This window comes from Cornus florida, unplaced genomic scaffold (genome assembly GCF_030987335.1).
Source record: "Cornus florida cultivar Cherokee Brave unplaced genomic scaffold, ASM3098733v1 CherokeeBrave_3.0.0_Hap2_Chr05, whole genome shotgun sequence".
Classification (NCBI taxonomy): Eukaryota; Viridiplantae; Streptophyta; class Magnoliopsida; order Cornales; family Cornaceae; genus Cornus; species Cornus florida.
In genome coordinates, this window is record NW_026775575.1 from 72,962,542 (window position 1) to 72,987,672 (window position 25,131).

Here is a 25,131-nt window from a genome sequence, read left to right on the forward strand (position 1 = left end):
TTTACCCCAAAAAGTCTTATACCATTTAGAGATGGGACCACCACATATAAGCACTTCACCTTCACCTTACCGAGGCGATGGGATTATGCAACCTATGGCTCGCCCAGTGCCTATTCACACCCGCCCACATAGGTTGCCACAATCCCCTACCCCCCCTTCCCCCAGGGGCCCAACGTCATTCTTCCGGCTGGGCTTCGGCTCTCATACCATTTGGTAACGACCCACTCCACCACATGGTATAATATTGTCCACTTTGAACCCGAGCCTGCACAGTTTTGTTCTTAAGTTTTACCCTAAAAGGCCTCATACCATATGGAGATGGAACCACCAGATATAAGCACTTCACCTTCACTTTACCCAGGAGATGTGGGATTGTGCAACCTGTAGCTCACCCCGTGCCTATTCACACCCACCCACATAGGTTACCACACTAAAAAAACAAAAATGTTCACTTTTTTGTACCTCTTGATTCTCAATCCTCACTACATCCTCATTTGTGTTTCTAAATTTACTAAAGTTATACTCCATATATTCAATTTTATTTTACTTATCTTTAACGCTTTTAGTTCTAAAGCTTCTCTCCAAACCTCCAATTTACCATTAACTCCTTTAGTTTCATCAACTAAAATAATATTATCGGCAAATAACATACTGTTATGACAAACGCAACAAACCCAAGTTGAATCAAGAATCGCGACAGAAAAATAAACACACCACACAAAGATTTGTACGTGGTTCGGCAACCGCCTACGTCCACGTTCGGGATCCGGCGAAAGTTTTCACTATGTGTAGTATCGGAGATTACAAGATTTCAGCCCACTCTATTTCTGTACAAATTCCAGAGTCTCTCTACCTCAATCTCTTAAGAGTTAAGTCTCAACCCACAACATATGTACCTATTTATAGAGTTACAAACATAATTCCTTGTTGGACAAGGATTACAATTCCTTAGAGGCCAAAGCTTGCCAAATAAGAAATTACCTAATAGAATACAACTTTAGAATAGAATCCTAATTAGAATAGGAATTTGAGACACAATTTTCAACAATCTCCACCTTGGCTTAATTTCCATCCAGCTACTCCTTTCGCCGCCTCCACATGCCCTTAAGGGCCTCAGTAACTGCATGTACCAATCAAGTCCAGACAATATCTGAACTTGAGTGTAGGAATGACCTTTAGTCATCATATCAACCGGATTCTCTCTTGTCCAATCTTACTCACTGCAATAGCACCCTGTGTAACCACATCTCTGGTGAAGTGAAACCTGACATCAATGTGCTTGGTCCTCTCATGGAACATCTGATTTTTAATTAAATGTATGGCACTCTGGCTGTCGCAAAACACAGTCAAATCATCCTGCTACAAGCCCAAATCACCAACCAAGCCTCTCAACCATATAGCTTCCTTCACTGCCTCTGTAGCTACTATGTACTCAGCCTCAGTAGTAGACAATGCAACTACGGGCTGCAAAGTCGCCTTCCAACTGATCACACTCCCACAAAGAGTGAAAACATACCCTATCAAGGACCTTCTCCTATCAAGATCTCCAACATAATCCGAATCAACATATCCAGTAACACTCCCACACATGTCGCTGCCTCTGTTATAGACTAACCCAACATTTGCAATGCCTCGCAAGTATCGTAATATCCACTTCACAACCTATTAATGGACCTTCCCAGGTCTATCCATGTATCTGCTCGCTACACTAACTGCATGTGAAATGTCTGGCCTAGTGCACACCATAGCATACATAAGGCTACCAACTGCACTAGAATAAGGAACACGAGACATGTGCTCCACCTCCTCCTCGGTCTGTGGTGACAATCGTGCTGAAAGTCTAAAATAGGAAGCCAATAGAGTATTCACAGGTTTTGATGCCTGCATACCAAAGCGTTCCAGCAACTTCTCAATGTAAGCAACTTCTTAATGTATTTCTTCTGTGACAAATACAATATGCCCGCTCCTTTGTCCCTATGAATTTCCATTCCCAATATCCTCTTCGCAGCACCAAGATCCTTCATCTCAAATTCACCACTAAGCTGAGCCTTCAACATATTGATTTCAGACATGTTCTTGCAAGCTATCAACATGTCATCAACATACAGCAACAAGTGCAAATACGAACCATCTAAAAGCTTCCTGTGATACACACAACTGTCAAACTTACTCCTACAGTAGCCATTGCCAACCATAAAGGTGTCAAATCGCTTGTACCACTGTCTAGGAGACTGCTTCAACCCATACAAGGACTTCTTCAATAGGCAAACATGATCTTCCTTTCCCAGAATCTCAAACCCCTCAAGCTAATGCATATAAATCTGCTCTTCCAACTTACCATGCAAGAAAGCAGTCTTGACATCAAGCTGCTCAAGCTCCAAGTCATACAAAGCAACCATAGCAAGTAACACCCAGATTGAGCTATGTTTCACCACAGGAGAAAACACTTCATTAAAGTCCACCCTTTCCCTCTGTGTATAGCCATTCACCACCAAGCGTGCCTTGTACCTCACATCTTCTACCCCTGGAATTCCTTCCTTCTTCTTGAAGACCCATTTACAACCCACAATCTTCTGGCCCTTAGGCTTCTTAACTAGCTCCCAAGTCTGGTTCTTATAAAGAGACTCAATCTCCTCACTCATGGCGACAGACTACTGTGCTGACTCTCCATCTATGATGGCCTCGTGATAAATACACGGCTCATCAATATCCTCTGCCACACTAAGTGCATAAGCAACCGAATCAGCATGTGAAAACCCATACTTCTCAGGTGGCCTAATATACCTCCTAGGCCTGTCTCTAGCCACACTATACTGTTGCAACTGTGCATCTCCTTCACCCCGAAATTGCACCTGCTTGTGAGTCAACCGAACAAGACTATCCTCTAACTGAACCTCTACATGCTCCACCTACTCACTGACACCCCAAGTTTTCCCTGAATCAACTACCTTCTTCTGCGGAGTAAGCATCGTAGACTCATGAAAGGTCACATCCCTGCTAACAAGTATCTTCTTTCCCGAAGCCTTTAGGCACCATAATTTATATTCCTTGACCCCAGGCTGATAACCAAGAAATATGCATTTCTTAGCCCTCGGTTCAAGCTACCCCTCATTCACATGAGCATACACTGGACACCCAAATATTCTCATATTACTGTAACTAGCAGAAGAACCAGACCATACCTCCTCTGGAGTCTTACAATCGATAGCAGTCGATGGAGACCGGTTCACCAAGTAACTAGCTATAGAAACAGCTTCAGTCCAAAACACTTTGTCTAACCCTGCATTGGACAACATACACCGTGCCCTCTCCAATAGCGCTCTGTTCATCCGTTCTGCAACTCCATTCTGCTGCGGAGTCTTCCTCACTGTATGGTATCTCACAATCCCGTGAGTCTTGCAAAACTCATTAAATTCTCCATCACAAAATTCCAAGCCATTGTATGTCCTCAAGCGCTTGACCTGTTTTCCTGTCTACTTCTCAATCAAGGTCTTCCACTGCTTGAATGTAACAAAAGCCTCATTCTTGTGCTTCATAATATAAACCCAAACTTTCTGAGAAAAGTCATCAATCAGCGTCATCATATATCTACCACCATGTGAAGTAACCTGAGAGAGACCCCAAAGATCAAAATGAATATTGTTCTAAATCATGAGAGAGAGAGAGAGAGAGAGCAAGCAGTCATCTTGTATGTCAACACTTCAAAAAACCTAATAAGCCTATGTAGGCTTATATAAAGGATACAAGGTTTACTTAATAACACAAGGGCCTACCAACTATATGTAATTACATAATGACCCAACATCTATGTATATATATATATATATATGTATGTGTAACATTCTAACACTCCCCCTCAAACTGGAGAATATATATCAAATAATCCCAGCTTGGAACAGATAGTTCTTAATCGGTTATGACCCAACGCTTTGGTAAACATATCAGCTAATTGATCTTCAGACTTCACGAATGGAGTAGAGATGCTCCCATGTAATATTTTTTCTCGAATGAAGTGACAATCAACTTCAATATGTTTGGTCCTCTCATGAAACACAGGATTTAATGCAATGTGAACTGCTGCTTGATTATCACAGAACAATGGAGTAGGAGCTTCAACTGTTAACCCAAGTTCTTATAGAAAATGTTGTATCCATGTCAACTCACTAGTGGTATGAGCCATTGCCCTATACTCAGCTTCAGCACTAGACCGAGCTACCACCGTTTGCTTTTTACTTCACCATGTAACAAGATTTCCTCCTACAAATGTGCAGTAGCCTGTAGTAGATCTCCTATCTAAAGGAGAACCAGCCCAGTCAGCATCTGTAAAACCTTCCACCCTGAGATGACCATTTAATTTATATAATAACCCAAAACCTGGAGCTTGCTTGAGATATCAGATAATCCGAAAACCAGCAATCCAATGTGGCATTCTAGGGGCTCCCATGAACTGACTTACAACATTAACAGCATATGAAATATCAGGTCAAGTGAGAGTGAGATAAATTAATTTCCCAATAAGGCGACGAAATCTGTCTGGTCATTAAATAGATCACTCTCATCAGACACAAGTTTTGTATTTGAATCCATAGGAGCATCAACCGGACGACCACCCAATATACCTGTTTCTTCTAATAAGTCCAACACATATTTTCGTTGGGATAAACTTATACCCTTCTTAGATCTAGCAACTTCAATACCCAAGAAATACCTAAGTTTACCCAAGTCTTTAGTGTGGAATCGATATTGCAGAAACAACTTCAACTTAGCAATGCCTTCAGAATCATCACCTGTGATCACAATATCATCTACATACACCACAAGAAATATGAAACCGGCTTTAATGCGCTGGTGAAACACCGAATGGTCGGTCTGACATCTGTTAAGACCAAATTTTAATGCCGCCTCAGACAATTTTCCAAACCAAGCCCGTGGAGATTGTTTCAATCCATACAGGGCCTTTTTAAGGTGACAAACAGTGTGAAGATACTCCTCCTGAGCAACAAAACCCAAGTGGTTGCTCCATATAAACCTCTTCTGCTAAGTCACCATGCAAAAAGGCAATTTTAACATCTAACTGAAACAGAGGCCAATGTCTATTAGCTGCAAGAAAAATCAAAACACGAATAGATGAAATCTTAGCAACGGGGGCAAACGTCTCATCATAGTCAATACCATAAGTCTGGGTATAACCTTTGGCAACAAGACGTGCTTTAAAAAGCTCAACAGACCCATCTGGAAGATACTTCACAGTATCCCAGCGACAACCAACAGGTTTGGCACCTGGAGGTAATGGAACAAGATTCCACGTGTCATTCTGATGCAAAGCATCCATTTCATCTTGCATTGCTTTCCTCCAGCCCGAATCAAACAAAGCATCCTGCACAGTCTTAGGAACAAATGTAGTAGACAACTGAGAGGAAAAACATGAGAAGGATGGCGATAAATAATTATAAGAGACATAATAAGCAATGGGATGATTAGTGACACACGAGCGAATACCTTTACGAAATGCAATAGGCAAGGAATCAGACACAGTGGATTGTGTTGGATCCAAAGACTCTGAAGACGATGGAGGTGGCACGACAGCAGATGGCTTTGGTCTTCGAGTGTACACCTGTAATGGGGCAGGCGAAGGAGATCTAGGTTGAAGGGACAGTGAGGGAAGAGGAACCGTAGGAAAAGACAACTCAGGAGTGATATCAAGAAGTAAATCAGTATCTGAAAAATATGGGATGGACTCACGAAAGGTTACATCCGCACTAATAAAGTACCATTGAGAATCAGGACTATAGCAACGATAACCTTTATAAAAACGAGAGTAGCTAAAAAAAAAAACACTTTGTGGCACGGGGGTCTAGTTTATCAAAACCAGGACCAAGATTGTGGACATAACATACACATCCAAAAACTCTAGGAGTAAGAGAAAACATGGGAGAATCAGGAAATAAAATAGAATATGGAGATTTGCCATTTAATACAGATGACGGCTTACGGTTAATAAGATGGCAGGCAGTAAGAACAGCATCACCCCAAAACCGTTTAGGCATACGCATATGAAACAAAAGAGCTCGGGTTACTTCTAAAAGGTGTCAATTCTTACGTTCTACAACTCCATTTTGTTGAGTATAAACACATGAATTTTGATGAATAATTCCTTTATCACTAAGATATGTATCAAAGGGGGTTGAAGAATATTCCTTAGCATTATCAGAACGTAGAATACGAATTGGGCATCCAAACTGAGTTTTGATTTCTTTTTGAAATATTTGAAAAATTAAAAATAACTCAGAACGATCTTTCATTAGAAACAACCAAGTCAGGCAAGAATAATCATCCACAAATGTCACAAAATAATGAAATTTATTGATTGAAGAATGCTTTATTGGACCCTATACATCTAAATGAACCAAATGAAAAGGACTAGAGACACGATTATTAACCCTAGACTTGAAAGACACACGATGGTGCTTACTAAGTTGACAAACTTCACATGATAAGAATTTCAAATGACTAAGACTAGGAACTTGACGCTGCAAAACTTGAAGTGACGGGTGACCAAGACGACAGTGCCACTGGAATAGAGACAGAGAAGACTGAAGAGCCACAGGATAAGGTTCCAAATCAAAGTAATATAAGCTACCAGCTTCATGGCCCGTTTGCCCAGATCCGACCCGAACACAATTCCGATCTTATACAAGAACAACACAATTACAGACTCTCACACCCATGAATTCGTATGCTCTAATACCATGTTCTAAATCATGAGAGAGAGAGAGAGAGAGAGAGAGAGAGAGAATAAGCAGTTATCTTGTATATCAACACTTCAAAAAACCTAATAAGCCTATGTAGGCTTATATAAAGGATACAAGGTTTACTTAATAAAACAAGGGCCTACCAACTATATGCAATTACATAATGACCCAACATCTATATATACATATATATATGTAACATTCTAACAAATATAATCCACCATATCTTTGGTCCTGTGAATTCTTGTACTAAACTTCACTCTGCACTGCTTCCCAAAGACACAATGCTCACAGAAATCCAGCTTCCCAGTTTTCTGACCACCAAGCAAACCCTGCTTACTCAAAACATCCATCCCCCTCTCACTCATATGCCCAAGCCGCATATGCCACAATCTGGTAGCATCTGAATCCGGATTCGAGGACGATACATCAACTGAACCCGTGATTGTGCTACCCTGCAGAGCATATAAACCATGCTTCTTCAGTCTCTTCATCACCGCAAGAGCACCCTTGGAAACCCGAATGACTCCACCTCCGGCCTTATAAGTACACCCGATGGAATCCAGCGTACGCAGGGAAATCAAATTATTTCTTAGTTCTGGTACATGCCTGACATCAGTCAATGTTCTCACTATGCCATCATACATCTTGATTCAAACTATACCGATACCTATAACCTTACACACCGCATCATTTCCCATCAGAACTTCCCCTCCATCAATAGATCGATAAGAGGTAAACCAGTCCCTGTTTGGACAAGCATAAAACGAGCAACCCGAATCAAGAATCCACTCATTGCAAGAGCTGCCAACTGAAATTGTGAGGACATTACCACCATCTGAATCATTACCCTCTGCAATAGCCACACTTTCAATTTCAGAGGATTTTACCTTTCCCTTCTTACGCTCCGAAAATCCTTTTTGAAGTGCCCTTCCTTGTAACAGATGAAGCATCTCAACACCTTCGTTTTGTTCTTAGACATAGAACGACCTTTGCTGCCAGACCCTCCCTTCTAATTCGTTCTCCCTCTAACAAATAACCCCTCTGCCGAACTCTATGTTTTGCCCTCAAACGCCCTTTTTCTGCAACTCCTTAGAATTCAAAGCTGCCTTCATGTCTTCCGTGGACAAGGCAATTCTGCCATACATCATTGTATCGACAAAGTTCTCATACGAGGGTGGTAGAGAACACAACAGAATAATAGCCTGATCTTCATCCTCTATCTTGACATCAATATTATTCAAGTCCATGATGATACTATTTACCTCGTCAAGATGGTCTTTCAGAGACGAACCTTCGTGCATCTGAAAAGTAAGCGATTTGCAAAAGATTTCGTCATATACCGGGACTCCAACTTCTGCCACAGCCCATCCGCCATAGTCTCTCCAGCAACCTCTCGCAGAACCTCGTTACTCAAGCACAACAAAATCGTACTGTGTGCTTTCTCCATAACCTCATCTTTGTCCTTGATCTTTTCTGGCAGTGCATCCTTCCCCTTCAGCGCCTTGGATAACCCTTGTTGAACCAACAAAGCCTGCATCCTAACCCGCTACAATTTGAAATCGTTTCTACCGTTAAACTTCTCGATTTTCAGAAACTTGGACAACATCCCTGCTTCGAACCGAAAGCTCTGATACCAGTTTGTTATAACAAACACAACGAACCCAAGTTGAATCAAGAATCACGACAGAAAAGTAAACACACCACACAAAGAACACAAAGATTTGTACGTGGTTCAGAGATTACAAGATTTCAGCCCCTCACTCTATTTCTGTATGAATTCCAGAGTCTCTCTACCTCAATCTCTTAAGTCCCAACCCACAACATGTGTACCTATTTATAGAGTTACAAACATAATTCCTTGTTGGACAAGGATTACAATTCCTTAGAGGCCAAGACTTGCCAAATAAGAAATTACCTAATAGAATACAACTCTAAAATAGAATCCTAATTAGAATAGGAATTTGAGACACAATTTCCAACACATACACTACGGAATCTCATCTTGGATGTGTCTTGTTAGCTCATCCATAACCAAGGCAAAAAGGTATGGATTTAATGCTGAACCTTGGTGTAAGCCTACAATAATTAGGAATTCACTTGTTTCCTCTAAAGTTGTTCTAATTACGTCTTACAACCATCATGCATGTCCTTTATTACATCAATGTATCCCTTTGTGACTCCTTTATTTTCTAAAACCCTCCATATTAGGTCTCTAGGAACCCTATCATAGGCTTTCTCCAAATCAAAAAAAACCATATGGAGATCTCTCTTCTTCTCTCTATATCTTTCCATTAGTCTCCTCGTTGACCTACCCGGAATGAATCCAAATTGATTCTCCGACACTTCCGTCTCTCGTCTTAGGCGTTGTTCAATCACTCTCTCGTAAGTTTCATAGTGTGACTCATTAATTTTAATACCACGACAATTATTACCACTTTGTACGTCCCCTTTATTATTATATATAGGTACTAGAATATTTGGCGCCACTCATCCGGCATCCTTTTAGTTGTTATTATTTTATTAAACAATATTGTTAGCCAAGACAAGCCAACTTCTCCTAAACACTTCCTCACCTCAATAGGAATGTCATCGGGTCCTAACGCCCTTCCAGAATTCATCTTCCTTAAGGCATTTCTAACCTCCCACTCCTTGACCCTATAGAAAAATATGTTATCTCTAACATATTCATCCAAGCCTAGTGGTTTTCATTTAGCAATTTCTCAAAATAACTTGTCCATCCTTCTTTAATTTCATCGTCTTTTACTAAACCCCATAAATTTTCACTCTTAATGCATTTAATATGGCTAAAATCTTTAGTTTTCCTATCCATTAGTTTAGCAAGTTTATATATATTCTTCTCCCCATTGCCTAGTTTAGAATAGAAATCGTCATATGCTCTATGTTTTGCCTCACTTACTACTTTCTTTACTTCTTTATTTACTTTTTAAAATTTGTCAAAGGTTACACAAAGGAATATGATACATAGAATTCTTAGAAAGAAAATTATTCTTCAAAGGTAACTCCTTGAAACATTTCCATACTCTAAGGTGATAACCACTTTTCAAATCCTTAAGCCAAATAAATGTTCTAAAATTCATGTACTGAATAGGGGATTACTAGTTTGATGATCTAGGGAGTACAAAGGAGTGATTGGATGATAATTCAATCATATGGAGTTGTTTCTAAATTAATAATTGCACGGACATAACATTTCTGACAATGAGCCATCAAAGTCGCCATGACAATGGGATCTATCCTCCATCAGCTTAGCTTTAGAGTATGCTAGTAAAAAGTACCATTTGACTTGATATTCACTTGCACTTCCATGTAAATTTTGAATCCTACATTGTTTAAAAGAACTTCCTGGTGAATATATGCTTCTTTGTTAATTTTCAGCTTCTCACTCAAGGCCTTCACCTAATACAACCACTTGACAACCTATTTAGATTAATATAAAACAAAATCATAGAAGTTGAAGAGAAGACAAGAAGAGTATAAACTATAAGATTAATGTCTACTTGGTAGAATAGACCAAAACCAAAAAAACGAAGTCTAACAAAAGTAGAAGAATTGGAGGATCAGAACCTGACAAAAACGAATCAACGATGCTGCTTTATGCTGGCCTTCCACTGGTACTGGTGTGGGAGGGGGAATAACATCTTTCTTCTATGGAGACAGACTTACAAAGCAATTTGAGGATAACTCGAGAAAACTGATACTCAGAAATTCAATACGCCCAGGAACATATAGATTCAGAAGGATCAAAATCAAATAATTAAAATCTTATTCCAAACTCAACAACAGAATGAAGATTAATCAATATAGACAAGTCAACACTGATGGTGAGGAAGGGATGTAATTATAAGGTGCAATATTTTTGGTGGATGGCACATAAGGATGCTACAAAGAAAAATTACAACAAAAAGGGATTGTTTGAACTCATCATAAGAATCCTAAACAGGTTTCATTCTTGAGCTCATCCATTGCCAAACTTTTAACATTTTTATTTCTCCCTATAAAAGATTTGCCAAAAACAAAAACACTTTCTCAAGATTCTCCCATAACCATATGTAAGATGTTACTTTCCCAATAAAAGATATTATCACCATTGTTAACAGCCAAATTGAATAGGCACAAAGTCCCAAATATTTTGTAAAGAATATGAGAGAAGACCACATACAATAGAAATTCGCTTAATGAAGAAATCAACAAAGGGAAAAAATAAAAAAATAAAAAAACAACTGAAACATTGTCTCCAAAATCATATTGTAAGGGCTCCAAACAAAGTGTGCATCAACTCAAGAAGTCCAGTAAACTTGAAAACTCAAATGATTTGTTAGATAAGAAGGAAAAGTAATTCGTAATTGACACCAGGGAACTATATAACTGTCCCAGTATTATACCTCTCAATTTTGTATGAATCAAAAATAATAATCAATTTGAGTTGAGGTACCCACTATATATAATGCCAAAATGCCACATTAAACTAATATCTACCTAGTGGAAAAACAAATACAAGAGGCTAAAATGAGCAAATTCCATCAGAAGAAGTCATCGAATGCCCCCTCCCGCTCACTTTCCCAGTTTTCGGATCCTGCACAATGCAACCATCAAGAGAAAAAATATATATAATACAGTTACTTTCAACGCATCCTACTTAAACAAAACTGGCATATAACTTAGGAACATTACTAACACTAGCTAAGGAGTGATGGGAGAGAACTACACTAAAATGGAATGGATGGTCTGAAACAGAAAGAGTCTCATGCCAGATAGTGAGAATCCTTTGATGAATAAATTACATTCACGCTTGAATTAGCTTTGATGTCAAGTAGACAACAAGCTGATGGATCATGTTCTCAGTATCAACTAGCAACAGAGTTTAAGTGCAGACAGGAGACACTAAGAAAACTAGACTGACCTGAGATTTCAGCTGCTGAAAGATCCTGAACTATCAGCTGGAAAGCATTGGGATTGAAGGAAGAGAAGTTTGCTGGAGTCGAAGTGGGAGCTGGAAATGTAAAATCGGAATCAGTGGATGTACTATCAGAAGAAGTGGACAACGCATCAACCCGATCATCTCTAGCAACAAGTCCTGAAGTTAAACTCGAGTTGGATGAGGAAGACAAGATCATTTTCAGCTCTGAAACTTGGTCTGACATGCAGTTTATCATCCTGAGACACACTAGATCATATCTAGTATTAGTCAATTGGCATATGGGTACTAGTTCAAGTAGAACATCTTGAGATGTAACTCCTATAACTAATTACAAAAATCTATATTATATCATGTGAGAGCTTGATATACATGTTCTTCATTTTCTTACTGATAAATTTGTTCAATTTTCTTTCTAGTTGCCTCACTATACAAACTTGATGCTAGAGTAGCCATGGACATTATGGTCTTGACTGTGAGATGTTTCCTCTGCTGAAACTATAGGTAAAGTTTCAATTACTGATCGGTTCATTAATAATTTTTTTTTTTTTTTGATAAGTAATCTGTTCATTAATATTTATCTATGAATAATTAAGAAGACACTCTCTTTTCGCCATTTGGGTGGGAGGGAGGGGAAAAAGATATGGACAGCCAAGGAGGAAAGATAAAGAGATCAAATCAAAAGATTCCCTCACAATTTACTTTGCAAAATTGTTATGACAGGGACTCGTTATTCAACTTCAAAGAGGTGACATTTCCATTGTACACCTCTGAGAGTGTGAGTGAGAGTGAGAGAGATTTTCAGAAACATCAGCAAGTTAATCATTTCTATGATGGTACAATATGATATTCACATTCCATAAATTTTTTCTAGAAGCAAAACTATATTGCTAGGATCACCTTATCCTACCAAAGTTCAGTTCTTATATCCAAAATTTTTACAAATATATGAAGTCCAGAATGCTGACCTTTGTCTAGTGTCAGAAAAGCAAGAAAAAATCTGCCTTTAGAATATTATTAACTTTACCCTTTGTTGCCTCAAATAAACCTCTTGCCCCATCAACATCAGATTGCCAAGGAATTTGCAACAGAATTAGGAGCTTACCGTAAACCAAAGGTACCAAAGAACTGTAAAAGCTTGATGAGAGAAAAATGAGAGAGCAATCTGTTCACAACTCCCTTACAACCATAATCTTAAGTTGTGGATGCAGTCTGGTGTAATGGACGCAGAGTGCAACAGGTGTAACGTAATGGTATCAGAAACTGCAGTGATGAAATTTTCTCGACCTTGCACTTTCGAATGCTGGCTCTGCCTAGTAGGAATAGACTCGGCCAAGTCACTAGGGACTCGAACAAGGCTGGTGGATTAAAATTTCCCGATTCCCACTGATATATCAGTGCGTATCTGACTCCGGCTCGGCCAAGTCCATTATAACTTGGCCGATATGCAGAGACTTGGACGAGTCTCAAAACAATGCTTGCGACGTACTAAAGTTAGAAAAATTAAGGCTCTATTAGTTTGGAAATTTTGAAAAATAAAATAGTTTCAAAAAGATTGGGATTTTAAATTCTCCAAATATAATCTCTCTAATGAGGAAAAGAAGGAAAAGCAACATCCTAGTTTTGCACAAATTATATTTCAGTTAGGTATAGGGGTCATTGCCTGTAGCAGTTGTAAAATTATCGATAGCAACCACTTTATGCAAATAATGCCAAAAGTTAGGCCTCTGTCCAATTTGCCCCTTCCAGCACCCTTGATTAACCGGGACCACACCGGATAATGACACTAGATGATAGAGGGCACCATTCAATGTCTGTTTTCTACCAACATTTTTCACCTCAATGAATCATCTCGTGAGCATATTATGCTACAGATCCATTATTGATCAATAACTCACTCCATGCCACTTATATGATCATCCATGTCAGATTGTTATTCCACTTGATACAGCCCGGCAAGTAGCAAACTGATGCTTCACCGAGATTCTTAGTTGAAAAACATGAACTCAACCAAAGGCTGGTTTAAGTTATAGGGTGTCATGTTACTTACAGTTCTATGATATCATGAGACCTTATAATTAAATGGCAAAGACAAGCTTGCTACTGTCAGCGTGTTAACATGATTACTATAAAGCAATAAGAGGTAGGGTTTGACTCAGTTAATTCACTGACTATCATTACTAAAATGTAACCCTTTTTAACACGAATAATGAAATGATTTTTAAGATAAGATTTAGCCCATCATCAATCTCGTCTTCAACCTAGATATGTAAGTTGTTCAACACAGCATGAGCATAGAATAATTTATTCAACTTGAGGTTCATTAACACTTGTCCAACTCATTGTAGACGATCAAAGCACTAACCACCCTAAGATAAAATTTACCCCCACCATCAATCTCATCTTCAAACTAGACATGTAAGTTGTTCAATGCAGCGTGGGCATACTATAATTTATTCAACTTGAGGCTCATTAAGACTCATCCAAGCCATTGAAGACAAATCAATGCATGTCACCACCCTAAAGTACTAACTGCTACCTTCACATATAGTTCTTAACTTCTCACCAAATATCTCCTCTCTTTTTCTTCAATAAGTAGAAGAGAGTGTCCAATGAGGCACAACCATGTACGTGCAACACAAAATTCCTTCCCAAACCGCAACTTCTTCAAGACTTCAACTTTGTTGTCTCTGTAAGACCTCATCAAGTTTTCCTGGAATTGTTTCCAACTCCAAGCCTCACAGCCTTACTTATCCTAGAAATATAAACCATAAGGTGAGTTACATAGGGTGAGTTCTGTATTATTGATATTTCTGAATGTAGCTTAAGCACCTCATATTACACTATAATGGTTCAATTTTGGTATTCTAAAAGACAGACTAGAATCGAAATATTTTCCCTGATTTTCAGTACTTCAGTACTTCTGGAAACATAAGAAGAGCCTAGACCTGTAAGACACTTCGCCAGTCATTTTCTCCCAATTCCTCATTGACAGTTCAAATTCATTTGCAAAAAAAATAACAACAAAAATAAAAACATAGAAAGACCTAAGACCTTTTGTTCTTCACAAGATCACATGTATGAATCTTGATTTACACCTTTCATAGTGGATTGGATGGTTCAAAATAGGACTATATTTGTTATGCGTTTCAAAAACTAGTCATAACAGAATATGATAAAGGAATATGTGAACGGACAAGAAACGATGGTATACTTTGAAGAGTTATAGACATGATATATTATTTCTCATTTATGCAGGCAAGTTTAGCTATGTGTAGAAATGGGAGCTTGACACAGATTCTTTGTTTGAAAAGACTGAACCAATGTCCTAACATTCAAATCTTGTGGATGTCAGGGTCAAAAAAAAAAAAAAAAAATCATTGACTTAATTGAAGTCCAAATTCTTGCTCATAAACATGTGAGAGCTCATTACATATTGTTTGGATGCTTCTCTAATAGCCTAAGCTTTTAGAGCAAGCAATTGCCTTACATGATATCAATGCTTTATTATTGAGAGGTCTTCTGTTAAAGTCTCTCGATTGGGATTTTCCCCATTCTGTCTGCCTATTTTTACTCTATTATGTCTGTCTGTATGCCTTTTTCACAAGCAAAAGGTGACGCATGAGCGAAGATAGATGAGCATGGTACACATAATTTGGCCCAACACCTAATAATTTTGGGGACAACTGGATGTTTACTGACCCCTTTAAGATCTAATTTTGAGCTAATTTTGAATATATCTTGTAGAGAAATGAGGATGGACTTTGATGAGAAGTATATCTAAATTCTTTGAGATCAAAACAAAAAAATATTTATCTTGAAGGGTTAGGCACTACTACTACCTGTTCAAAGAATCCTGAAGTTGATAGACTCTTTTTTCAGTTTCCTCCAACTTCTTACGACTTTCTTCACTAGATTCCTGGGCTTCAGCACATTTCCGCTCAGAATCATCAGCTCGTTGCTTTTCAGATTGCAACAAAGCCTGTGTAAAAGATAAAAGAAGTAAAAAGTGAGGAAGCCAAGGCCAAGAAGAAAAATTTGTAACATATGACAAGGAATGACATGACAACATGCAAGCTGAAATATATAACTCACGATTCACAAATGCCAATCCAACTAAGAGCTCACATGGTCCATTAAATATCCTATTGAGATCTCAAAGGGAATAACCAAAAAACAAGATCTACGCAAACAATCTCCTTTAAAAGATTCTCTATATCAAACCTCTTCTAAATAAGAAATCAGACTCTAAATTGCCCCTCCTCAGAATCAAAAAGAAAATCATTATGTAACAATATCAAAATCTATCCAATCACATAAGCCAATCTCCAAGGATACAAAAGCCTATTAGAGATTTAATAAAATCGTCGATGTATAATTGGTGTGTAAAAGTTGTTTACAACTGGCACTTCACTCATTATGAAGCAACCATATAATTTTTTTTTTTTTTTTTTGATAAGTAATAATCGATTAAAAAAGCGTTCAAAAGGGGAACGCGTCCCTTATACAAAAACGGAACCGGGATCTAATAGTGTGGAACTGTCCTCCAATAGTCGCGTATGCTACTTCTCACGCGGCATCCCCTCCACGCGTTAATCAGACCCTTCGAAGATCGAGGCATTACCCAAAGCATACCAAATAAGCCAAATATAAGGTTCCAACAGTCATACGCCACGGGACAATGCAAGAGGATATGATCCACAGACTCACCATCTTGTTTGCAAGGGCAGCACCAATTAACAATATTGTTGCCTCTCTTCCTCAAGTTGTCAAGCTTCAAAATCTTACCCCATACAGCAGTCCCATACAAAAAATGCCACTCTAAGTGGAGCCTTAGAGCGCAATATGGTCTTCCATGGAAAATCAAGGCCAACGAAGTTGAAGAGGCATAGAAACATGGACCGGACATCGAATCTACCATGGGTAGAGGGGACCCACAGAAGATCATCACTACCTCTGCCAACTGCCTCCTGCTGATATAACTTATCCAAAAGAACACATACCTCGTCCATCTCCCAATCCTGAAAAGAACGCCTAAACGCACGTCCCACGTAATCCCACTGCTATCAAGCCGATAACAGTCAGCTACGTAGGCATGTCTATTGGCATCAATACCATAAGAGATTTAATAAGAAAGGTAGTGGATAATTAAAGAGCAAACATGTATGTTAGGTGCATGGACAACAAGACATGTTGGACGCATATCCCATACCCCCCATACACATTCAGTCATGTCCAATAAGGGTATTTCAAAAATGTAGAAGAATCCATATAACATAACTAATGCGAACACCAACACTTTTTTTTTGTGATAAGTTTACAGAAACCAACACTTCCTGACAAAATATTTTAAAAACAAAATATATTAGTTATGACTGATAAACTAAGAATATTAGTTTGGAGAGTCAGTTTGTGTCAAAAGGTAACTAGGGTTTGGGAACTGTTAACTTGGTTGTAACTTCTTTCTCATAGTGAATTTGGTTTGCCTGGACTAGGTCTCGTGATTTTTCCGCGTTGGGTTTTCCACGTAAAACTCATGTGTTCTTATTTGGTTGCACGGTTTATTTATTTCTGCTCTCAAAATTTAACTAATTCATGTTGTTGTGTTTTGAAAATAATTATTAGAGTTGAAGTATCAGTTATTGTTAGTTAAATTGGACAGAAACTATTTACCCCCCTCTAAATGTTTTTGGGCCTTTTGTTTTCTCTATCAGAGCCTCGAGTTTGTGTCCTGTACTTATCAATTAGTATCAAAGCTTATTGATTGTAGACCCAAACTATGTTTTTGTATTGAATGCATACTTCAGCAATCTTATACCCATCTATTGATGACACCTTACCAATCTATCCAATGAAACAATTTTTTTTTTTTTGTCAGGTAAGTACTCACACACATTGCCCACGCTGGGCTCAAACCCTTCCCCCCTCATCTTTTAAGGGTAGGGAGGTTATACCATTGGGCTAATAGCTTATTGTTTAATTTAGAGTAAAGTGCAAAAAAAAACTCTGAACTATCAGTTGATTTAATAAACCACCCCCCCCCCCCCCCCCCCCCCCCCGAACTATGAAAAAGTTACATTTAAGGATAGGTCGTCAAGTCACGGTTACCGGACGCAATAAATTACCAATTTATCCTTAAATACAACGACGTCGTTTCCTTTTGTTTTAACCTTCACCTGCTAATGTGGCAATTGTAATGCCTATGACCAATAGAAAATGGACAGCACATCAATCTTTCCCATTCACTCATCTATTTTCTGTCAAATTTCGCCCCAAACAATTACCCAAGTTAGATCCTTTCCTTTCAAAAAAAATATATATATATATCGCCCCAAACAGCTCTCTTCTCTCTCTCATCCTAATCTAACCCCATGTATATTCCAACCCACCTCTTTCTCTCATTGCATTCTGAACCATAAACGTGTGTGTGTGTGTGTGCGTGTGATATATACATATATATATGTATGTATCTCTACCTTTACAATCTAAACCATCGGCCGGTGCTCGGCCTGATATAGACTGGGAGAGTCTGAGTCTGTTACTGTCAAATCGACCCCACTTTGCAGGCCGGACATGGTCAAGAAGGCCATAAAACATGGCTTCTCTGTAAAGGAGTTTTCCGGTATGTGGGAGGGAATATAGAGCACCCCTGTTTGGAGGAGGTCGAGGAGGACGAGAAGCAATCCAGGTTCCTATCAATGACTTGTTCGTCTATATCATTTGTTTGGAGGTTCCAATTCCTATGAAACATGGCTCCAAAGAGCAAATGCCAACCGGTGATGGCAAGGGTTGTTCATGGAGTTTGAATTAAAGTAGAGAATTTAGGGTTTTGAATTTTCTATCTTAGATAAAATTAACGGACTAGAATCTTGATTTTCCTATTAAAATTAGGGTTTTGAATTTGTTTGAATGGTCGTAATGGCAGGATTGCAGAGAGAGGGAATTGTTAGGGCTCACAATATTGAATTATTGATGGGATGGAGGGGATACCAATTAAAAACGGGTTAACCAATCAGATATGGGCATGCTAAAGGGTAATATTGTCATTTTTATAAAATTGGTTGATTTTCCATTCTGGCATGAATGGAACAGTAATGGTTTGGGAGATTTTGCAAAAAATTAATAGTATAGGGGGTTAACTATTAAAAAAAATAGTTCAGGGGGGTTTATTGGGAGAGAGAAGATAGTTCAGGAGGGTTTTTTGCACTTTACTCGTTAATTTATCCAATGAAACTATTGCTAGTATCTCTTTATAATGAGGCACATTCTCAACTCAACCAAACTCAATAAAGTGTTTTCCCAACAATTTGGGATCTACTACATCATACTTGGATCATGTTTTGCCATTTCCCTCTTTTGGAGGCCATAACCTTAGCTAAACCACATGCTACCATGTCTTTCATAACTGTCTCAGTCCATATTACGTTTGGTCTTTCCTTCCTTAACATTACTCTCAACAAGAACCATGTCATTTGTCCTTATCAATGCAGCTATTGATATCACTGCAAATGGCCAAACCATTTTAATCTACTCTCACATCTTTATCTTCAATTGGGTTACATCAACCATTTCAAGAATGGAATTTATTATTTTATCCTTTCTTCTGTTGTCACACATACATCTCAATATTTTCAATTCAGACATTTTATGAATAAGTTGTTTCTTAGTTTTCCAACATTGTGTCCCATAAAGTATCCCTAGTCATTAACTATTAACAAATTTGACATTTCAATTTTAGAGTTAACACCAATCACATAATACGCCAGAAGCACTCCACCATTTAATCCATCCTGTTTTATCCTATGATTAAAACCACCTCCAATTCTCCCCGTGTGTATAATGAACCAAGGTATCGAAATGTTCCTATATGGCATCTCTTGATTCTTGATCATTATTGCAACCCCACTTGTACTTCTGTTTTTACTTACATTCCACATATATAGTTTTATTATTTTAAACCTTCTTGATTCTGGAACTTCTCTCCAAACATCTGATTTAGCAGTTATTCAATCTCTAGCGTCACACTTTCATCATATAAAACGACATTATCAACAAATATCATACACTATGAAACCTTATCCCAAATGTGTTTTATTAGTTCATCTATAACTAAAGCAAAAACATATGGATTTAATGCCAATTCTTAATGCAAGCCTACAGCAACAACAACAACAACAACCACAACAACCAAGCCTTTTCCCAATCACTTGGGGTTGTTACATGAATCCCATGTTTCCATTCCGCTCTATTTAAGGCCATAGCCTCAGTCAATTCACATGCTATCATATCTTTCTTTACTAACCCTACCCACGTTAACTTTGGTCTCCCTCTTCCCCTAGCATTACCCTCAATGTGGACTATGTCACTTTTCCTAACCGGCACACTTAAAGCTCTTCTTCGCACATGTCCAAACCATCTTAACCGATTTTCTCTCATTTTGTCTCCAATTGGTCCTACTCCAACCATCTCTCGAATGGCATCATTTCTAATTCTATCCTTTTTAGTCTTGCCACCCATCCATCTCAACATTCGCATTTCTGCCCCATTCACTTGATGCAAATTTGTTTCATAGCCACCCAACATTCGGTACCACAAAGTATGGCTGGTCTAATAGCTGTTCACTTATTTCATGGAATGTTAAATTCACTTGTATGGCTGGTCTAAGCCTACAATAATTAAAAATTCAATTGTTTCTCCCACAGTTGTTCGTACTATGATCACGGATTCATCATGCATATCCTTTAGCACATCAATATATCTATTTGTAACTCCTCCTATAAACAAAAAAAAATTCCAGCGTATTCTATATCTACAGACCCTATGATAGGCTTTTTCCATCGATACTATATGAAGATCTTTTTGGTTTTCTCAATATCTTTCCATTATTCTCCTAGGTAAACAATTTCCATTATTGAACTTTCCAGCATATATTCAAATTGATTGTTCGGCTGTAGTTTCACGTTTTAGTTGTTGTTCAATAATTCTCTCCTGAAGTTTCATAGTTGACTCACTAATTTTATAACATGATTATTTATACAACTTTGAATATCTCCTTTAGTTTTGCATATAGGTTCTTAAAAACTTTTACTCATCAGTAAATTTTCTTAGTTATTACTATCTTATTGAATAATTTTGTATCCAAAAACAACAGCATCACTTAAAACACTTCTAAGTCTCAATAGGAATGTTAAATTGCCCCCAGTATTATCCTCATTTCATCTTGCTTTAACAACTTTTCATTTCCCACACCATGATCTTGTGCGGGCGGGGGGAAGGGCAGGGAAGGACTGCTCTCTCTAATTTCTGTGATGTTACTTTTTCTTCTAAACCTAAGCTTTCTACATGATCTTCATTCAATAGCTTCTCAAAATAACTTCTTCACTTTTCTCAAATTTCATCATATGTTTTACTAGGACTCTTTTATCCTCATTCTTTATGCACTTCATACTATTAAAATCTCTAGTTTTCCTCTCCCTTAACATAGCAAGTCATGTATTCTTCTCCCCATTCTTCATAATCGTACCTTATTTAGAATAATTATCACCATATGACTTAGAAATAGCTTCACAAAATACATTTTTTTACCTTCCTTCATTGCACATTTGTGCTCCTTGAGGGTTTCTTCATTTTATTTTTTATTTTTTTCCAAATTTTATAATGTTCATTCTTGTTTTTATGATGGCTTGTACATCCTCATTCTACCACCAAGTTCCCAAACCTCAATATTGAAGCAATTCCATCATATAAAAACTAAAGCATGAAGTTTTCCCCTCTATTGGGAATCATATTTACAACGGAGGGCATTTAAGGTTCAATGCATGAATTAATAATGGCACAATTGAAAGAGGTAATAGTTATCCATTGCAATGATATAACACGCACACACGTGCGAGGTACAATAATAGGCAGCCAACATTACCTTCAAGCTTTCCACTTCTGCAGTCAGAGTCTCAATCTTTTCAGTATCCTGGACAATAACTGGGGTCTCTTTGATAATAGAAGATGCCTCCTCAATTGCCTTCTGTGCAGCCTCGCGTTCCTTGACAAGCAGTCCATTTGTTTCATCAACTTTGCTTTGCATAGCTTGCAAGGAGTTCTGCAACTTTGTTATCTCCTGCCCTTTTGCCTCTTCTAAGTCGGTCTATCACATGACATTAAACTTCGTTTAGAAGCCATAACCAAGTAGCACTACATTTATCAATGCTATTCTTCAAATTCAGTATGGTCATAATCATCATTCAAGTCATTGCCAATAGAAGTTCAAGCAATGGTACAAAACTTCCAAAGAGTTTACTGCAATGAATCAGAAAGACAATGGACCTAACCAAGTGGTATCTCCTCCTCCTCCCCCAACATAGGAGGCTGAGGGTTCAAGTTCCTATTGGGACAATAGTGCATGTGTGAGTCTGTTACGTGTATGCCTTACCTATAATAATAAATAATAAATAATATAAAAAAAAAAAACAATGGATCAAAAGGCCTGGTATTACAGTTTTTTTTTCTTTTTCTTTTTTTCTTTTTTGTTGATAAGAACCTTGCCAATCAGTCTCACAGAAAAATACATAATTAGAATGTAAATTTCCTGCAGAATGGTTGAAAATACTTAATTTGGACCTAAATGACATAAATATATTACCCTCAAACGTTTTTCCAACTGCAAACGCCATGTGAGTTCTTCCACCTGTTTCTCAAGCTTATCCTTTGCTTCTTGAAGTGCACCTGTTTCTCTTGCAGCCTGAAGAATAAAGCAAATGCACATTAGGGATGAGAAAATATGAGGCAATTGCTAGGGAAATACAAACTTTTGTGTTGACTTGTGATAACAATGACATAGTGTTTTCTACACAATATGCAAATGGCAACTTTAAACATGTATGTTTTATACATGATCTCTCCTTTTTTCACTGTCGCAGTAATGGTGCATCTGCCAAGTGAAACTGTCATTGATAAGCATATTGCAGTTTATCACATGGATTCTTGTCATTGTCACTTCAAATGTCCAAATGGCAATAAATCCTGCCCACACACCACAATAATATTGAAGTCTGAACCCCCCAATTTTTTATCCTACTCTAACAAATGTTTAGCTTGTAAATGACACTCCAAAAGTTAAATAATTACAATACTGAAATACTTGTATAAATTTCAATAGCATTAAAATACCAATGCCTACCATCTTTAGTTTCCTAAGCTCTTTTCTGGCAACTCTCCCCCTCCACCTGCATTGTGATACGACAGCTGCGCTTCTGAGTTTCTTGTAGTTCAAAGAGGCTCGATGACCACGGGAATGAGCCTGCAAGCATCTTTCCAAGTAAAATCATCTTCAAAAACATAAAATGCATCGAAGTAGATCTTCCGAGCAATACCCAAAGAAAAACAACCTGAACAATAACCGCTGCCTTTGTTTGCCTTTTGAATCTAAACTCATTACGAGCTGCCATTGCTCGAATTCCTGTCTGCAAGATTAGGACTGAGGACTTGTTTTTGGTGTAACCCATTCTTGCCAAGTGCCTACGCAAATTAGTCTGAATTTTAAGAGCACCTGCCTCCCTTCTCAAGTTCTCAAATATCTTGCATGCAAGTCTTCCTAGAAGTCATAACCAACAAAGAAAAATTTTAACTTACTTATGATATAGATAAGAAAGGGTATAGGTAGTTAATCCCCCAAAGAAAAAAAAAAAGCTTTTTGTGGGAACCGAGGGGATGGATTCATGCTTCAATGATTTTGTCACACCTCTCAATATCGATTGTAAACAAATAGTTGCCTTCCGCAAAGCAACATATCGTTTGTGAGTAATGTGCGTCCTAATCTGCCTCTGAATAGTCTTGGCTGCATTGTTAAGTTTTTCTGCTCTCCTCGTATCTAGCTCAGCCATCTGACCAGCTCTTAGGAAAACCTTTGTTTTTCCTATCTGCAAACCAAATTATGAACCTATTGGATGTAATCTTGAATGCTCAGGATGTAAACCAATATGTCATAACTTACAGTTAGTAGTGTATCAAACAGTGTTTTTAAGGCAGTATTTTTTAAAAGGCAAGGTTCAAGGAAACCCTCGGCAGAGGAATGGAAGGCAGAATGCAAAAGCATCAAGGTAATCATGAAAATAATGAAAAGACAGGACAAACTATGCAAATGGGAAACTTAAAATATGTTTAAACACTGGTACGAAATTTTAAAGCATAATACCCTATATTAAACAATTATAACACTATTACCACTCAAGATTAAATAATATGAAGATCACTTATCCCACTGGAAGATCACCATAACTCAAAAATGGAATACTGTCAAGTACAACAGAAAAGTAAATAAACTGTGAATGTGATTAGAATTTATTATCATAAAAAAGATAATTAGTCAGCTGCTTTAAAGATGAAAAAGAAATAATAACATAAATAACTCAAATGAAAAGAATGGTCACATGAGAATGAGGCCTCATGAGTTGAAGTGAAAACAGGAGCAAAACTGAAAAAGGCAAAACTTTTGTGAAAGCTTGACCCATCAGGCTTATGCCTTACAAGGCCACTGCTCAAATTTTATGTCTTAAGGTCTTCCATAACCACCTCACAAACAAGCATAACAAATACCTTTTAAAACCCTTTTCTTTTCAGCGAAAAAAAAAAAAAAAAAAAAAAACACCTATTAAAACCTTGATTGCAAGCATACGTCAATGTTAGGGTAAGTTCCCTTGTTAGTTAATTTAGTTGAACTGCCAGTATCAGGTCAATGTCAATACTTGTATGAGAAATTAAATTACATAAGATTTTTATGGTCATGAACACAAGGGATTAAGGGTTATAACAAGAACTTTTTTTAAAAGAGGCAAACACAAACTTTGTATTACCTGAGCCCCCATAAGCCCCATCTTTTCCAAAATCTTTTGGCATGCAACCTTTTCATCAGAGCTGCTCAAATATGTGACAAATCCACATATAAGAATTTAACGGTGATACTCCAGCAAATCAGATGGAATCCCAAGTTGAAAAGCACCAAAAAGTGTTCAACAAAATGCAATAATTTTTCTAATCAGTTCAGAAAGTAAACTAGCACTTACTTCCCTTCCAAAACCTGTGGAGCAAGTAGGCCAAATCGATTTAAAAATTCGAAAAAAATCTTCCGAGTCGGGTATCCAGCACAACTGATTCTAATTGCCTCTAGAACACCCTACATGGATAAAAATGGCCATGAAATTCAAAAAAAAATATACAATAACTTAATAGAAAATGAAAATTCGGAATTGTACTCACACCACAACGTAGTTGCTGCATGACATTGACATTCTCAAAGATAGAAGGTTTAAGAAGATTATTTGGCTTCACACATCTAATGTAATGGGGTTCTGTAGAATTTAGTGTTTCCATTAATTGTTGAAGTTGTAGCTGCGCCAGTTAAATTAGTCGTCAGATTTCACCTTGCAGTGTGATGAACATTAAAATGCT

The 25,131-nt window shown here is 37.8% G+C and overlaps 1 protein-coding gene across 1 annotated transcript in view; it reads right to left on the reverse strand.

Annotated features, from left to right (window-relative positions):
* The window catches only part of LOC132306832 (myosin-9-like), a 55,871-nt gene that overhangs the window by 20,138 nt on the left and 10,602 nt on the right, over positions 1-25,131 (reverse strand). Inside the window, exons 17-25 of the mRNA XM_059804400.1 lie at positions 24,940-25,071; positions 24,747-24,856; positions 24,537-24,597; positions 23,426-23,603; positions 23,073-23,278; positions 22,865-22,984; positions 22,328-22,426; positions 21,611-21,832; positions 15,534-15,673 (exon numbers count right to left, since the gene is read on the reverse strand). Of these exons, the coding sequence (XP_059660383.1) occupies positions 15,534-15,673; positions 21,611-21,832; positions 22,328-22,426; positions 22,865-22,984; positions 23,073-23,278; positions 23,426-23,603; positions 24,537-24,597; positions 24,747-24,856; positions 24,940-25,071 (1,268 nt within the window). The remainder of the gene's footprint in view (positions 1-15,533; positions 15,674-21,610; positions 21,833-22,327; positions 22,427-22,864; positions 22,985-23,072; positions 23,279-23,425; positions 23,604-24,536; positions 24,598-24,746; positions 24,857-24,939; positions 25,072-25,131) is intronic.